This window comes from Rattus norvegicus, chromosome 10, assembly GCF_021556685.1.
Source record: "Rattus norvegicus strain SHRSP/BbbUtx chromosome 10, alternate assembly SHRSP_T2T, whole genome shotgun sequence".
NCBI lineage: Eukaryota > Metazoa > Chordata > Mammalia > Rodentia > Muridae > Rattus > Rattus norvegicus.
Genome location: NC_141543.1, coordinates 24,210,001 through 24,227,734, shown reverse-complemented (window position 1 = coordinate 24,227,734; position 17,734 = coordinate 24,210,001). Strand labels below are relative to the sequence as shown.

General features: G+C 43.8%; 1 protein-coding gene across 5 annotated transcripts in view; it reads left to right on the top strand.

Moving 5' to 3' along the window:
- Kcnip1 (potassium voltage-gated channel interacting protein 1) overlaps window positions 1-7,565 on the top strand; it is a 369,154-nt gene extending 361,589 nt beyond the window's left edge. For 4 of the 5 annotated variants that reach the window (NM_001261388.1, NM_001261387.1, NM_022929.3 and 1 more), the window contains 3 exon segments: window positions 3,048-3,152; window positions 4,470-4,532; window positions 6,713-7,565. In NM_001261388.1, the coding sequence (NP_001248317.1) occupies window positions 3,048-3,152; window positions 4,470-4,532; window positions 6,713-6,760 (216 nt within the window). In that variant the 3' untranslated portion in view covers window positions 6,761-7,565. 5 annotated transcript variants of the gene reach the window in all.
- The last annotated feature ends 10,169 nt before the right edge of the window (window positions 7,566-17,734 follow it).

Sequence of the window (17,734 nt, the reverse complement as noted above, 5' to 3'; positions counted from 1 at the left end):
GGTCATGTCCAGTGACTAACGCGCATGCAGAAATAAAATGGGAGAAGAGGGGTCACAGGTAGGTCGGGGTAACTGAGGAGGAAGCGGAGAACCAATCCGTGACTCCATTCATAACGGGAGCATGAGGAGATGTGAATAGTGAAGCAGATGACTCCAAGGAAACTGGTTTGTTTGCTCTACTATTTTAGCAGTAGATGAATGAATCTTCTGAATGCCACAGTTGTAAGTCAATCGTAGACACACAGGTGACTTCTAGCTACGACAAAAAAAAAAAAAAAAAACAAAAAACACCTAGGAATATGGCACTCGAGCCAAGAAGCAGCACGGCTCCATGTTCTCTGGTTCAGTTCCTGCCTCCGGGCTCCTCCTGCCTTGAGTTCCTGCCCTGGCTTCCTTTCATGATGCACAGTAAGCTATAAGATGAGATGAAGCCTTTGCCTCCCTCCCCCCACAAAAAGAGAAGTAGGTGTCGCATCTAAACTTAGAGGAAAGCATAAAATTAAAACACAAAGAAAAGTATTGGTGACGTAACTGTAGATATTTTTAAATTCTTCACCTCAAAGAAATGCCGTAGCCAAATCAGGCGACACAGCTGTTAAAACATCTGCAGCCCACAGAAACTCCTGGACACTGGCTAACACCTACTTCACTCGCCTTCGGGTTTCCTCAGAATCGTAGCCAGCACATGTGGTGCACATTTTCAGATGCCTCATAAATTAATTTATGCATCTCCAAAGTACATAAAGAGTTCTCACAATCAAATTAAAATTAAACACGATGAACAGAGTAGATATGCAAGTAAGTCGTGAAAAAGCAGTAAGACGTGGGTGGTCGCTGTGTACACTAAACGCTCACAAGAAACGGATGCTAGTATATTAACAGGGAATTCCTATCAGATCACCGAGACTTTAAATTTCTAAATTTTTATCTTTAATTGTGTTTGAATGTATGGGGTGGGGGTTACCCAGTACCCTCAAAGTCCAGTAGAGGGCGCCAGACCCCATAGAGCTGGAGTTACGGGCAGTTGTGAGCCACCCAACCTGGTGCTAGGGATAGAGCCCTACGTGCTTAACCACTGAGCCATCTTTCCAGCCCAGATTTCCAAACCCGTTAAATAGAAGATGATCACTTAAAATCAAAGAAGACTAACAAGTGTATATGATTTCATGTGTTTAAAAATCATGTTATAGCAGGGTGGTGGCGCACACCTTTAATCCCAGCACTCGGGAGGCGAAGGCAGATGGATCTGTAAGTTTGAGGTCAGCCTGGGCTACAGAGCAAATTCCAGGATAGCCAGAGCTACACACAGAAACCTTGTCTCAGACAAAAAAATAAAAAAAATAAAAAAATAAAAAAACACCAAAATATCATTTTATAAAGCACTTTTTATAGTATTCCATCAATTTTATAATCAACTAAGTTCTTAGATCCATGCTTCCATGTATGATATTCTAAGATAAAATATTCAAATACCACTTTACAAAACATTGAAAGAGAGGAACCTCCGACGGGATTTCTGCCTCTTGGTCTTCAGCCTTGGTTCAGCACATGTTCCCATCACATCACTGAATAATCTTACTAACTACTGCCTTTTTATGATGGGCAAAGTGGACCAAATTATCCCCATTTATGTCTCTCAGACATCGTTAGATGGCAGAATTAATGGGGAGGGGATAAGTGTGCGAAGTCATTTTCTAAGGCCTCTTCCTGGTTATTATCTGGGACATTCTTATCAAACTTCCCGGCAATGAGACTCCCAAGCACTCAAAGTTACTTTTCTGTCTGTTCTTGGATAAAATGGTCTCAAGCAGAAAAGCACACAATGGCCACACGGGTGTGAAAGGCTGGCACAGGGCATCTTTTGAGATGAACAGCTGGGTACAAACCCATTTCCTGTTCTATATGTTGGGAGCGTCCTGGAGAAAGGACCCTTGGTGGCACCCAGACCCTTCTTTCTAAGCATCTTTCTCCAGTCTTCTTGGAGAGCTGTTTGTCTTGGGACGGAGAAAGGAGGAATAGAAACTAAACTTGAATCCTGGTTGAGGCAGGTTAAATGGCTGCAAGCATCAACCTAAAGGAGTTTTAATATGACAAAGCTAGAAGGATTTAATCAACAAAATAAAACATGGTAGTATTGTGTCATCACCAACAAAATATAATAGATATTCAAAAGAACCATGTAAGTACTTAAATGAAGGGACCTCTGGCTTAGAGAAGTATTCCAGTAAGTCTATGGTTATTAATAACCTACATAAAGAAAGACTCAAGTGCCCTGTGGATATTAGCTGCTGTTTGCTCCTTTCTCCTAATTTGGAACAGCAAACAGAATCTGACAATACATTTTTTTTTCGGAGCTGGGGACCGAACCCAGGGCCTTGCCCTTGCTAGGCAAGCGCTCTACCACTGAGCTAAATTCCCAACCCCCGAGAATACATTTTAAATCTCTGATCAAAAACATTAACTTTTTTTAAAGGAATATAGAATTTTCACTAGACAAATAGCATAGTGATCTGTGTTGCTCCCAAGCTGTTGACTAACAAATCAGAGAGTTGACACACAACCCCTTCCTCAAGTGACCACCGGTCCCAAGACAGCCATAGTAAGTTTTCTGTAAGTCTAAAATTATTAATTGCAACTTCAGAGAAAACCCCAGTGTCCTATGGGTACTCCTTACACTGGTGACTTTTTTCCTAACCTAAAATGACAATAGGGTCTATGAAGGTGTGTGTAAGGCTAGTCTAAAACATTTGTTTACCTCTAACTCAGAAGAATGCTTCATTGTCTCAGTCTGCAAATGGGGAATCCAATGTCATCCCTCCCCAAGGACAAAGCAAGAAGAGGATGTTCCTGCCCAAGATGTCTGAAGACAGAGTAGATGTCCCCACTTGCTCTTGGGGAGAGAGTTTCATCTTGTCCCTTAACTTCCATTCATCCCCTTCAAAGGCCCTTGTAATCCCTCTTTTTAGCAAGAGGAGCCCTAAGCAAATCGTAAATTCAAGATATGACCTCACAGTCCCAACAGTACGCCCCTCTGTATCCTCTTCCAGGAGATGATGGACATAGTGAAAGCCATCTATGACATGATGGGGAAATACACCTATCCTGTGCTCAAAGAGGACACTCCCAGGCAGCACGTGGACGTCTTCTTCCAGGTACGTATGCGCCTGTGCACGGGCTTATCCTGACCGGCCAGGACATGCTCCTGAGAAGCAGGCCAGTGTCACAGAAGAGAACAGGGGTTTGTCATCATTAACCATGATGGTGAATCTTGTAAAAATCTTTTCAAGGGCTGGATGGAAAGAGAAGACTGCATCTGTATACTTATTGAGAAAGTTTGTCTGGGCTGCAGAGGGGAATACAATTGGAAACTTGGGTAAAGCTAGACAGCAAGATCCTTAAGTGAGAGGGTTCAGACTTGATCTAGTAAAGGATGGGTGGCTGCTGCTGCTGACTGAGTGGGGAAGTGGCACCCTCATAGCTGCACTTAATATTTTTTAAAAAAGGAAAAAGTCTAGCAACAGGGAGAACCAAAGCATGTCAGAGCTCACTCCAACCCAAGCCTCCCACTTTGCACCTAGGAAAACAGAAATCTCTTTCTGATATCTTGAAAGTTTGCACAGAAAATCTGCACAGAGATGGGCCAGAACCTGGTGTTCCCAGCAGGAAATGTGCAGAACTCATGTGTTAGTTTGGAAATAGTTTGGGCATACGAAGTCTGCTCTTCAGTGTGGCAATGGTTAAGGTCATGGAATCCTCAACGGGTGAGGCCTGAGTGGAGGTGACTGGGCCCTGTGGAGCATTACCTCAGAGCCCTGTAGTTGTCGTGAGTCTGAGTTGAATGAGCAAATCTGGCCTTTCCTCATTCTCTGGCTTCCTGTTCCATTGTGTGACCTCTTCGACATGTGCCCACTATGAAGATGTCATCCCCCGTGAGGCCCTCACTAGAGAGGAGCCAGTGTTGTGCTCTTAGACCATAACAACAGTGGTTCTCAACCTGTGCGCCGTGACCACACTGGCAGACCTCTATCTCCAAAATATTTACATTATGATTTATAACAGTAGAATATTAAAGTTGTAAAGTAGTAACAAAAATAACCTTATGATTGAGGGTCACTGCAACATGAGAAAAGGGTTGCAGCGTTAGGAAGGTTGAGAACCACTGCTCTAGAACAACAAGATATATAAACCTCTTTTCTTTATAGAGTACCAAACCTCAGTTATTCTGATGTAATAACAGAAATAGACCACTACATCTTGAATGTCAGCATAGCAATAATGCAGCAATCATTAATAATGATGTAAGTGTTGAGACAAATTTTTTGATGTATGGAAGCCCATGAGGACCATAATACTATAACCAGGAATCAACTGACTCGCAAAAGACCATCCTAACTCTGGGGTTAACACAGAGAGAATTCTGAAATGTGAAATGCTAGGTTCTTTAAAGACCTCTCTATTGTACCTTTCAGAAAATGGATAAAAATAAAGATGGCATTGTAACGTTAGACGAATTTCTCGAGTCCTGTCAGGAGGTAAGGAGAGATCTCGGGACACAACAGTTCCAGAGAAGGGAATCTGGGGAGTTGGGACTGTAGAGGGGGAGGATCTGAAATCTGCACACACCTACAACCCCTGGACTCAAGCCTAACACCTCCATGCTCTGGCCTGGTCTACTCAGCACAGGACGGAGCAGAACCACAGGTCTGGGAGATGCGATGGCCCAGCAAGTCGTCATGCATTACACTTGCTGAATAGGTGGCCCAGTCCTCTTTGCTTCCTGTGTACCTGTTCCTCAGATACAGAGGAAGAGCTGCAAGACCTTTAACGATTCTCAATCCAGTGTGTATAAAACTGCCTGAAGCTCCCCAAAAGTGTGTGTTTAAACTACAACCCCAGATACTCCAGAAGAGTCTAGAAAGTGTCATAATTCAAAGGCCCAGGACCCAGGCAGCTAGAACTGGCTTATGCAAACCAGACTCCTTGAAGCTCCTATTAAAAGAAGGCAGGGCCCACCAAGGTCCAAGGTCAGGCTAGCTTTGGGCACATTGCTCTGGAGACACCGCTGTTCCTTGGCCCATGCTTTGGTGGTGCCCTCCCTGCCAAGCCCTGAACTGGAAATAGACCCCTTCTACTCACAAGGTTTATACTCTACCTCATTCCACAAAAGCTCCTGGAAATCTGCAATGCTGGGAAGTGGAAGAGACCGTGTTAGCACACAGAGAGCTTCAGCCACATGAAAACCCTCCAGGTGGATGTCCCATATCCTGGTGTTCCAGATAGTTAACAACTAGGACGAGTTCGAGTCTGGCCTCTTGGAACTGACTTTTGCCACTGTCCTAGAGTGTCGCAGCTCAGCTTGACAGATCGTTGGGTAGTCTGAGGATCCCAAGTAAGTTCCGAGGCAGCCAGGAGGAAGCATGTTGAGGCAGAGGGTGAAACTGAGCCAGCAGCTTTGCCAGTGGAGTGAGAGATACTTTAATATTTAGTCACTGTGACAGGCTACGCAGATGTGTCGGTCATGCCCATTTCGGTAGGAGAAAACCGAGGCACTTCGGTGTTCAGAGGCGTGGTTAGTGCGGCAGTGAGTGACGGATGGACTTTAAACTCTATCCTGCTCATGTTGAACATCACATCCCTCGGAAATGCTCTTTCTTGGGTCTGCAGGTGAGAGAGGCTTTCAGGTCAGCTTTCACAGCTACTCCTTCCAGAGCTATTTCTTTATTTCACCATCTCACAAGAGGTGGATGTTAAACTCAACCCCCACTTTATACACAGGGAAACTGAGGCACAGCAAGGCTAAGTAACACAGACGGGAAGAGGCCTGGGCTGGAACGTAAGCTGCCTAACTCCAGAACACACAGCAACTTATGAAGACTCAAGAACATTGTCTGTCTTGGTTTTCTCTACCAAAAGTCTGCTTTCTCAACTTTAAATTCAGTGGGACACACACACACACACACACACACACACACACACACACACACACACACACACAGAGAGAGAGAGAGAGACAGAGATCATTTCTTTGAATACTACTTTAACAAATTTTCATATTTTCACTATATTTTAATTCAAAATGTAGAAGTATCTAGAAATTTAAGAACTTTGCACCTTCAATATTCATACATTAGAAAGTCATGTGGTGTACACCTTTAGTCTCAGCACTCAGGAGGCAGACACGGTCAGATCTCCAAGTTTGAGGCCAGCCTGGTCTACAGAGTTCTAGGACATCCAGGGCTGCACAGAGAAACTCTGGCTCAAACACACTTTAAATAGTATATGATAGAAAACAGAAAACACAGACAAGTGCTAAAATGAGCAAAACCATTCATTCCTTTGAGGAAGACTAGTAAAATTGATGTGTGCTTACCAACACAGAGTAAAAAAGAGAAAAAAAATTAAGCACTCAAATTGCTGATATCGGAAGTAAAAATAATGATATCAGTTTAACCAATATTAAAAGATGATTATTCTTCAACAAATTGAATAGTTCACATAAGATGTACAGATTCCCTATAAGACACAACTTTCTTAAACGAATACACAGAGAAAGCAAAAGTGTAAGTTGTCCTACATCTCAAAAGCTTTGAGCTGTAATTTACTACTTTACTCCAGAGAAAATGACAGGCTTGAACAGCTTTCGTGGTGCGTCCTTCCATATGTCAGGGAGAAGCAATACTAACCATCTTCTCTCCCACTCCTCTCTCCCCAGGATGACAACATCATGAGGTCTCTACAGCTGTTCCAAAATGTCATGTAACTGAGGACACTGGCCATCCTGCTCTCAGAGACACTGACAAACACCTCAATGCCCTGATCTGCCCTTGTTCCAGTTTTACACATCAACTCTCGGGACAGAAATACCTTTTACACTTTGGAAGAATTCTCTGCTGAAGACTTTCTACAAAACCTGGCACCGAGTGGCTCAGTCTCTGATTGCCAACTCTTCCTCCCTCCTCCTCTTGAGAGGGACGAGCTGAAATCCGAAGTTTGTTTTGGAAGCATGCCCATCTCTCCATGCTGCTGCTGCCCTGTGGAAGGCCCCTCTGCTTGAGCTTAAACAGTAGTGCACAGTTTTCTGCGTATACAGATCCCCAACTCACTGCCTCTAAGTCAGGCAGACCCTGATCAATCTGAACCAAATGTGCACCATCCTCCGATGGCCTCCCAAGCCAATGTGCCTGCTTCTCTTCCTCTGGTGGGAAGAAAGAACGCTCTACAGAGCACTTAGAGCTTACCATGAAAATACTGGGAGAGGCAGCACCTAACACATGTAGAATAGGACTGAATTATTAAGCATGGTGGTATCAGATGATGCAAACAGCCCATGTCATTTTTTTTCCAGAGGTAGGGACTAATAATTCTCCCACACTAGCACCTACGATCATAGAACAAGTCTTTTAACACATCCAGGAGGGAAACCGCTGCCCAGTGGTCTATCCCTTCTCTCCATCCCCTGCTCAAGCCCAGCACTGCATGTCTCTCCCGGAAGGTCCAGAATGCCTGTGAAATGCTGTAACTTTTATACCCTGTTATAATCAATAAACAGAACTATTTCGTACACATTTCTTCAGTGACTCCATGGCTCAGGAGAGGCAAGACGTGACAAGGGGTGTGGTTAGTCCATCCGTTTGGCCTTGGGTTACTAGTACTTTCTTAGGGCCACATGCCTTCACCCTTAAACCATCCTCAGTACTATCCAATTCAAATGCAGACGCTGTCTGTGACCGTGTGCTAATGCAGCTCTAAGACCCCGCCTTTCACAAAACCTTCTTTCTAATGGGATTGCTCCTCCCAAGACTCCAATATGGAAATTCCAGAGCCCCATATGGTGCAAGGAGAGATACAGAGCCCAGGCCTCTCTGCTGATGGCGTAGAATCCAGAGATAGATCAAGTAACTCCGTCTTAGAACCATAAAAGGACCACTTGAGCACAATGCCGTGTATCATAGTTTCCCAATGTTATCACATTAAATATCTTCTAACACATTAAAAAAATTCTCTAACAAAGCGCTTCCTGGAAAAGGTTTGTGGAAGCACTATTATCTGTCAAGGGCTGTATTACATGTTTTATAAACACTCTCTTTTTTTCATGCTCATGGTAGAACATTCCAGAAGGTCGACTCTTGGTTTTATTTATGAGGGCCCTGAAGCTCAGAGGGGTAAGGGGACCTCCTCCATATAGCGCCCCCCACTCTGTAAGAGAATTCCCCTTGATCCAAGAAACAGAGAGCATTTCCATAAATCTCAGCCACTTTTAGTCAGTTAAGAGTGTGTTCTGATTTCTTCTGTGTTGGTGGGACCCTGAACATCAGGCTACTTTATAGCTCTCCAAGGGACACCGGTGTGCACTTAAGGTTGAGAAGCCTGACTCTAGGACAAAGGAAGGGCTAGTACCTTTATCCTTATGTTAGCCAGACCAAAGTAAGAAGCTAAAATGAGCCCTGGGTCCCCTTGGGATGTTCAGACAAAAATAAACTAGAATGGGAAAATTTAAAATATTCTTCAGATTATCAGACCAAAGGAAGAAGCTGTCCTGGGTTAGTGACAACAAGGACACTGGTCCTGTCTCAAGCTCGTCTTCCTGAATCACCCAAAATAGTCACCATTTGCCAGTCAATTGTGGAGTAGATGCTGTGGCTCCCCTATTCATACACCCGTCCCCTCAGCACCCGCCATCACTGTGCAGGTGGCCTCAGTTGCTACCAACTGCAAGCACAGTCTTGGGGGGCGAGGGGAATCCCTGGTACAGATTTACTCTGGTTATGAAAGTTCCACTCTGCCTTTGGGCAGAGCAGGGTAGAATGAGTAGGTCATCGGAGTATCTGTAATAAGAGCACCCAACCTCACATCCTTCCCCTCTCAGTAAGGGATCTTGGAAGTCTCTTCTGTCTCCTAGCATCCTCAGCACTGCCCTCAATTTCCCACAGTAGTAACCTACAATCAATCAGATAGATATGTCTCTGGCTTTCATGAGCCTTATATTCTAGTGGGAGGAAGCAAATAACAAAACTGTTTTCAACGAGGACAATAAGGGTGTGCCGTGAGAGAGGCAAGGGTAGACACTTTATACAGGGTAGTCAATGACACAACTCTGAAGAGAGACAGCTCAGCTTCGTGTTACTTCCAGATAAGAAATTCTCTATGCATCTATTTCAAGTCTTGCTACGATGTGGACATCTCCTGAATGTACCCTGACGCACACCAAATAACCCTATGCTGGGACTGTGGTCTTGTTACTGAAGTGCTATGTGGTGTTAGAGCCTTTAAGACTGGGAAGCGGTACAAGATAACCAGGCACTAGCTGTGCTCTTGGAAGGAATTTATGGACTTCTCATAGGACCTCAGTTGTCAAGATTGGTCTGTTATAAAAGAGAAAACGTGTCTGCTCCCCTGTCCTCTGGCTTCTTACTGTCTGATCTTTGTCTTGCAATGTCTTGCTATGTCTTACTACGTGATCTTTCCCATCCTGATGCCCTCTGCCATTGGAGACTCACTATAGAAAGTGAACCAAAGGAGCTATCCGGCTTGGTACCTACAGCCTTCGAAACTGTAACCTTAAAAACCCCTTTTCTGTAGGAAGGAGCTAGCCTCCAAGAGTTTGTTACAGTAACAGAGTGTGCCAACAAAAGCTCCTTCACAGCCCTGTCGTCCTAGGAATCTGCTTTGGAGATGAAACGATGGTCCCTAGAAACGTTTAGGTACCTGCTAACCTAGCAGGAAGTAGGCTTGGCCAACCTCCAATGTCCACACCAGTTTTATTCCTGGAGAAGCTGAAGCTCTATTCTGGCTTTAACGACATGGGAACACCAGGAGGAGTTGGAAAGCAGCTACCATGAAAGCTACTAGTAAAACCAGCCATTAAAAAGTCCATGCGTCCTAACCAAATCATTCTTCCTCTATGGGAAATAAAGCCAAGAATTTGTGTTAAGACAGCCATATGGTTTCTCGGAGAAGCTCAAATGAGATGTCCTTCCACATCAAGACAAGAATCAACTCAACGGCAGATCAAAACAAGCTCTGTGCTCTAGTCTAAAACTCGGAGTCGAGGACACTCTGATGGCAGCCAAGCCACTGGGTGGGACTTTAAAGACCCATAAAATGCTTGAGAGATGGCTACACTCCAATTCTGTGAATGAAGTACACAGAAGTATGCCAAGCCAAACGACTGTTACCTCCCATATTCCTGGCTGCAAGGAATGGCTTGGGAATAGACTTAAAAGAGGAAGCAATTTTAATACCAACAGTGTTAGGGCTTTTGAGCACAATAATGCAATAAAGTTCATTTTTCTGCAGGACAATGTAAAATGCACAATCCACACTTATCTATTTTATGGTCTGCAAGGTCAACACATGTCACAGACATAAAGGCAGAGAGATGATGAGAAGTAGACTGTTTTTCGCTTGTTTGTTTGTTTGTTTGTTTGTTTGTTTTGTATTTCTATGTGTCCTCTGGCTAGCCTAGAACTTGTTATGTAGTCTGGTTTGGCCTCAAACATACAGAGAAGATCCACCTGCCTCCCACATACAGAGTGAACCACCACACTCTGTGAGGAGTACACTCTTGATATCACTGAATTGTTACCTCTGGCTTCATCTGAAGCTATGTGAGGTTCTCGTGTTTTAGGAAACATGCATCAACAAATACCAATGACTTCCTTTTTCATTGCTTTAGGAAGTTTGCTTGGATCTTCTGTGATTCACATCTTGGCATATGCCATGTGTAAAGTTTAGTTTTTTGTTTGTTTGTTTTTTCTTTTCTTTTTTTTTTTTTTTTTTTTTTTTTTTTTTTTTTTTTGGAGCTGGGGACCAAATCCAGGCCTTGCGCTTCCTAGCCTAGCGCTCTACCACTGAGCTAAATCCCCAACCCCGTAAAGTTTAGTTTTAATTGTCAATGCAATACAATCTAGGGTAACCTGAAAAAGAATCTCAGTGAGTTAGCTTGTAGATCAGGTTGGTCTATGGGCTGGTCTACTTACGGGGGATTATCCTGATTGCATTGAGATGGAAAAACCTATTCACTATGAGCGGCGATATTCCCTAAGCAGGCAATCTTGAACTACATAGGAATGAAGACAGAGAGATGAACGTGAGCCTGAATATATTCCTTGCTCTCAGATCATGGATGTAAACTGACCAGCTCCCTCAAACTTCTGCTGCTATGCCGTCCCTGCTATGATGGACTATAAGCTGGACCTGTGTGCTAAAATAAACTCCTTTCTTCCTAAGTTTCTTTCCTCAGGGTATTTTGTCACAGCCCCTAGAAAAGAAGAAACTAGGACATCGTTTTACTACTTCATATAACACATGAGACAACAGAAACTCACAAGTAACACAGTAGGGTGGAAGTCAAGTTGGGCAAGAAAGCTTAGTGCTACATCTACACCATTCTGCTGTCTACTTTGAGCTCAGATTATAAAAGGACAAGTCACTTACTGAATAGTTACTGCGTGCTAAATAGTTCACCTCCGAAGTTCACACCACTCTACCCTCATCACCTTGGGGTTGGCTGTGTACCTGTCTCTGTTGAATAATAAGGAAGCTGTGGCAAAGAGGTTACATAAGCCATGTGTAAACGTAACAGAGGTTCCACACATAGCGGTATGATCAAATAACCATTAAGTGGAAAAGGAATGATTTTAATTCAGAACTTTGCCTCATTCTTAAGCACTAGCCCAGGAACTATCAAGTTCAACGTATACAGGAAGTCAAGCAGATTAACAAAAAGTGAAGAACACAGCAGAGAACACAGGGCTCAGTATAAAAGAAACAAGACACTGACCAAGAGACGGCCGCCATTTTGGGATATAGATCCGATGCTATCAGACCGAACCATTTTCAAAAGAAAGCTGAAAATCGGGACCTGTAAATAAAATCTGCCCGTTTTTATATGGATGCTAACCATGTGTTAATAGACTATGCAGAGCAAACTAAACAAACCTAAAAGTTGAACTTGGTGCAAAGTCTACACTAAATCCTGTTAGTGCTTTTCCCCAGAAACAAATGACTGTGATCTACCAAGATGCTACAGGATGATCGTCAGCCCCTGAGAAAGAGAAACATAAGCCAGGAACTTTATAACTTATTACCATGCTGTGGTATACAATCTTTATGGTCAATTGGACAGGATTTAGGAATCATCTAAGAAATAAAGCTCTACATATGTCATCTCTGGGGGCATTTCCAGAAAGTTTTAAATGGATAGTGAAGTCCCACTCTAAGTGTGGGTGCATCTTCCCATGGGATGGGTTCCCAGACTGGATGAGACCGCGGTGGGCAGAGTCCCAACATTCATCACTCTTACTTCCGGAGTACAGATCCAATATGGCCGACATTCTCACCCACCCGCTACCACATCGTCCCAGCCATAATGGACTGAGTCCCCTCTCCTTCTCCAAGTTATTTTTTGTCAGTGTTTCCTCACAGCAACAGAAATAAAACGTGAACAGCGAGCATTAAAATGCAAACAAGCTATGGAAGCAGCTTTAATTGGTAAGCCGGGCCATAAGAATGGTGCCCCGGGGACAAGACCATACCCGTGAAAGCTTTTGAAGGGGTAAATTCATTTTGAAAGAGAGACCTTAAGCCGAGAATGCCACCTGAAAGGGTCTCATATTTAAAGCAGCTACCTCGGCAATCATTTCTGAGACTGTGCCTCGGAAGCTCACAGAGGCCCTTGTATCTACAGTGCAAGGAGGCCAGGCCCCACCTCGTGCTGACAGCGGCAGGATGCAACAGAACCATCTACGTGGCACTAGCTTTGCAGATGTGAGCCAAGCAAACGTGAGAAGTCGTGAAGGCTGACACCGAGGTTCTAGAAAACTGCATGGTCCTGTCTCACGCAAGGAAGCCTTGAAAGGCGTCTGAGTGGAGCTGGGAAGGTGAACCACAACACTCAATGGAGACTTCAAAACGTCGAAGACGGCAGACCATGGAGCAACCACTGAGGAAAGATGCAGGCATAGGGTGGAACAAGGCCATGTTTGCTGCAGGGCAAGGCTACCCAAAGCTATTGGAGCCCAGGTGGTTCCACCTTGAGCCGACTGCCCTGCTGGGTTTGGATCTTGCTTTGTCTCGATTTTCCTTTATTCCCCCACTCCTCCCTTTTAGAATGGAAATGTTAGATGGGAATACTTACTCTACAGCGTTCTAGCCCAAAAGTACATAAGTTACCTTTCCATTGTAGTTAAGAGTTTGTCTTACGTCTCAGAAGAAACGCTGGACCCTTGAACAATGTTAATAATGTCGAGTGTGGAGGCTTTGAGTTTAATGAATTTTTCATTGTTCTATGAAAATGAGGCTTTGGGAACGGGATGCTAGTATTTAAAGTGATGTGTCTATGTGTCTAGCTCACAAAGAGTGCAGTAGTGACTGTCAGTCTTCATTATAAACTTGAATAAACTTTAAATTACCTAGGAAATTACATGTCTCTGCAGTCACTTCTAACTGTGCAAAGAGGCTCCACCCTGAATGTGAGTGGCATTGCCCCATGGATCGAGATTCCCCAGTCTGAATAAAAGGGAAGGTTAATAAGTACCAGCACTCACCTGCTCTGCCTCCTGAGTGCAGACACAGTGTAGCCAGCTTCCTCACTCTACTGCCATGCCTTCCCGCCATGATGAACAGTTTCCTTTTTTAGAATAGGAGTGAAATGCAGCCTCCCTTGAGTTGTTTTTGTCACTTATTAAGTCACCCACCAAGCGGCAAGTGTGAACACAACTAGAGAAGTTGTCTAGAATCAGAAGGCATCAATAAATTGTAGTTAGGGATTATGATGGAGGCTGCAAAAACACAGTGTAGATGGGTCACCAATTCAGGTGGATGCTGGGCTCCCTGGAGAAGCTAGTGCTCCCCTGCTCCCATCGCCAACCTTTCCCGAGGTTTCAACTGCATGTAAGGGTAACCACAGAGGCAACCCCTTTTACTCATATCACTCTTCTCTGATAGCAGCTAATTTCCTCCCAACACCTGGCAAAAATACACCTAAAGAAAAAAAGGACTTATTTGGGAGTTTGTGAAAAGTTACTAATCAAAAGATTGTTAATGGGATACACCCCATGACGGTGAGGAAGGGAGATTCTTAGCGCCTTGGTGGATCAAGATGAGAGAAAGGGGGAATGCAGGAGCCTAGCATTCATTCTCTCTTTCTCTCTCTCTCTCTCTCTCTCTCTCTCTCTCTCTCTCTCTCTCTCTCTCTCCTCCCTCCCTCCCTCCCTCCCTCTCCTTATCTCCTTCCCTCTCCCCCCCTCTCTTCTCTATCTCTTCTCTCTCTTTTCTCTCTCTCTCTCTCTCTCTCTCTCTCTCTCTCTCTCTCTCTCTCTCTCTCTCGTGCCTTCCATATTCAAGGTGTTTCTTCCTCAGTGAAGCTCCTTCTGGAAACACCCTCATAGACACAATCAGAAGTGTGTCCTCTCTGGGCGGTGGTGGCACACACCTTTAAACCAAGCACTCATGAGGCAGAGGCAGGTGAATCTGAGTTGGAGGCCAACCTGGTCTACAGAGCACGTTCAAAGACAGCCAGGGCTACTCAGAGAGAAACCCTGTCTTGAAGGAAAAACAAAAACACTGTCTTCAGGGTGATTTGAAATCCAATCCCACTAAAGATAAAGGCGAATCATCCTAACATAACTGGATCATGCTGCGTTTCTTCCTGTGCCTTGCTTCCTGCAGTTGACGTCCTTCTTATCCATCTATTGATATATTACCAGAAATGACAGGAATAACTGGGCTGTTGGGTTATATCTCTCTGTTCGTGAGACTGAATAACATTACTCTGTATGTGTGTGCACACACACACACACACTCGCACACACGTGCATAGTGCACTGTCTTTAGCCATCTGTCCTGATGATCACATACATTGATTACACATCTTAGCTATTGTGAACACCACTGCAGTGAACATGGTGGTACAGGTGTCTCCTCAGATATTAATCTCACTTCCTCCGTAAATGCAGCCGTCAGTAAAACTGTTGGAGTTTACCATGATTTATTTTTTTATATCATTGAGGAAACTCTATACTGTTTCCTATAGTGGTAGCATTAACTTAACGCTTGCCAACAGTGTGTAAGGGCTCCCCTTTCTATTCTTTTCCTCAGTACTTCCTATAGTTGCCTTTTTTATTATGGCCGTTCTAACAGGTTTAATGTGATGTCTCATTGTGATTTTGATTTGCAGTTGCCTTATGATTAGTGATGAGGAACGCCTTTAAGATACCCATTAGTCATCTCTTTGTTTGTTTGTTCGTTTGCTGTAAAAGAGACAGGGTCAGGGCTGGGGATTTAGCTCAGTAGTAGAGCGCTTGCCTAGGAAGCGCAAGGCCCTGGGTTCGGTCCCCAGCTCCGAAAAAAAAAAAAGAACCAAAAAAAAAAAAAAAAAAAGAGACAGGGTCTTACAAAGTGGCCCTGGCTGTCCTGGAACTTGTTCTGTAGACCAGGCTGGCCTCAAATTCACAGAGATCCATCTGCCTCTACCTCGAGTGCTGGAATTAAAGGCATGGGCTCCTATGCCCAACTCCCATCATTCACTTGTATATTTTTAAAATAATACCCACTCGGTTGTTTGTCCACTTATAAGTGGGTTGCTTGGTAGGTTTTTTTTCTTTTGGGTTGCTTGAATTCCTTATATTTTTTGTACACCACTCCTTATCAAATATGTAGTTTTTAAACTTTTTTTCAATTATATAAGCTTCCTTTCACTTTATTATTTCCTTTGATATTCAAGTGACTGTAGCTTGATGAGATTCCCTTACATAGTTTTGATTTTTTTTAAACCGGGCTATCAGGTTATATTTAAATAATAATGACTAATTCCACACCAAGAAACTTTTCTCTGCTCTCTTTTAACAGTTTCAATTTTAGGTTTTACACTTAAATTTTAGTCAATTATAAACTGACTTTGCATGTTTGAAATAGGAATTAGATTTGGTTATTTTGTGTGACCACATGTTTTCCCAATGTTTTTCCCTGAACCGTTGAGAAACCACCATGCTTTCTTGGAACTTAAGTTGAAGATCAACCAGCCATACACTCCGTCAGTACAGGAAGAAGGAACTTTGTTTTATAATGGATAGAGCTTCAGTTTCACAGTTCAGAAGGTTCTGAAAGACAGTGGCATAGCTCTGTAAATGAACTTAACGCCATTGAACTATGTCCTTAAAGAGAATAAGAGCCCAGTGTGGCATACACCTGTGTGGGAGCTACCTAGGAAGGTGAGGCAGGAGGATAGCTTAAACCTGAGCAGAAAGCCAGTCAGCCTAGCAGGAGTCCAGCTGAGGTAAGGTCAATGGGTAACTCGGTGAATGCACATTATGATATCTGTGAGCTACTTCTCTGCTGCTGGGGTAAAACACCAGGCAACCTATGGAAGCTTATTGTCTTATGGTGCAAAGGGAGAGTCCATTATGGTGCACAAGTTGTGGTGACCAGTAGCTGAAGCAGGGAGCTGCGAAGGACAGAGTGTGAACCAGAAGTGAGGTAGGGCTATAAACTCTCGAAACCCATCCCCAGCAATGCACTTCCTCCAACAAGGCTGCACCTCCCACAACAGCCCTAAGCAGCTTTCATCAGCTGGGGCCAAGTGTTCAAATTCCAGAACCTGTGGGAACATTCTCATTCAGACAAAAACACCATGTACCTTACCATATACAAGAATTAGCTCAACAGGGGAGGGGGAGGAGGCTGTCCCGACTCTGTCGCCTCAACGTGGATCTCTTTCCCCTTGCCGAGTTGCCCTGTCTGGCCTCAGTGGGAGAGGATGTGCCTAGTTCTACTGCTACTTGATATGCCAGGGTGGGTCAGTGCCTACAGGGAGCCTTCCCTTCTCTGAGAAGAAGGGGAGGGGGTGTAAGGGTGGGACTGGGAGGAGAGGAGGGAGATGGGACTGAGTTCAGGATGGAAAGTGAATAAATAAATTAATTGATTGAAAAAAAAGAATTAGCTCAAATGAATGATAAACGTAAGCTTAAGACCCAAGTGGTGTATATGTATTTACACAAACATCTATATACATTTAAACATGTGGAGAAACTCTGCGATATCACTTATCCACAGAAGATGACAAAATGAACTCTATCAGGATAAAAACGTTTGCTTTTCGGTTTTTGGGTTTTTTTAATTTTTCTTTCTAATCGGTATGTCACATTTGCATATATTGATGGAGTACAGTGTGATATTTTAATGCATGTGTACAATGTATCCTGATTAAATCGGGGTAATTAGTGCTCCTAGCTCCTCTAATTTCTTCACTTTTAGAACCTTTGAGTTCTTCGAAACATCTGCTGTTTGAATGGCTCTACAAGGAAAATGAAGGGACAAGCTAAATATTGAGAAACTAGCTGGGGTTGGGGATTTAGCTCAATGGTAGAGCGCTTGTCTAGGAAGCGCAAGGCCCTGGGTTTGGTCCCCAGCTCTGAAAAAAAGAAAAGAAGGAAAAAAAAAGAGAGAAACTAGCTGCACAGCACGTGTTTCATGTGGAACTCATAACCACAATTTCTAAAGAACTCTCTCGGCCCGATAAGAAAAAAAACCTCCTTTTAAAAGAGCAAAGGAATCCAATGGCTACTTCATGCAAATAGAACGGAGGTCGAGTATGATGGTCAGTCCATAGTAGTCGGCATTAGGGAACACGAGGTAAACCGTGAGTCACTGCCAGACTAGCTATGGTTAAGACTGGTCACGTGCTGTGCTGGCGAGGGCGTGGGGATCTCCAACTTACGCTCTGCTGGTGCGAATT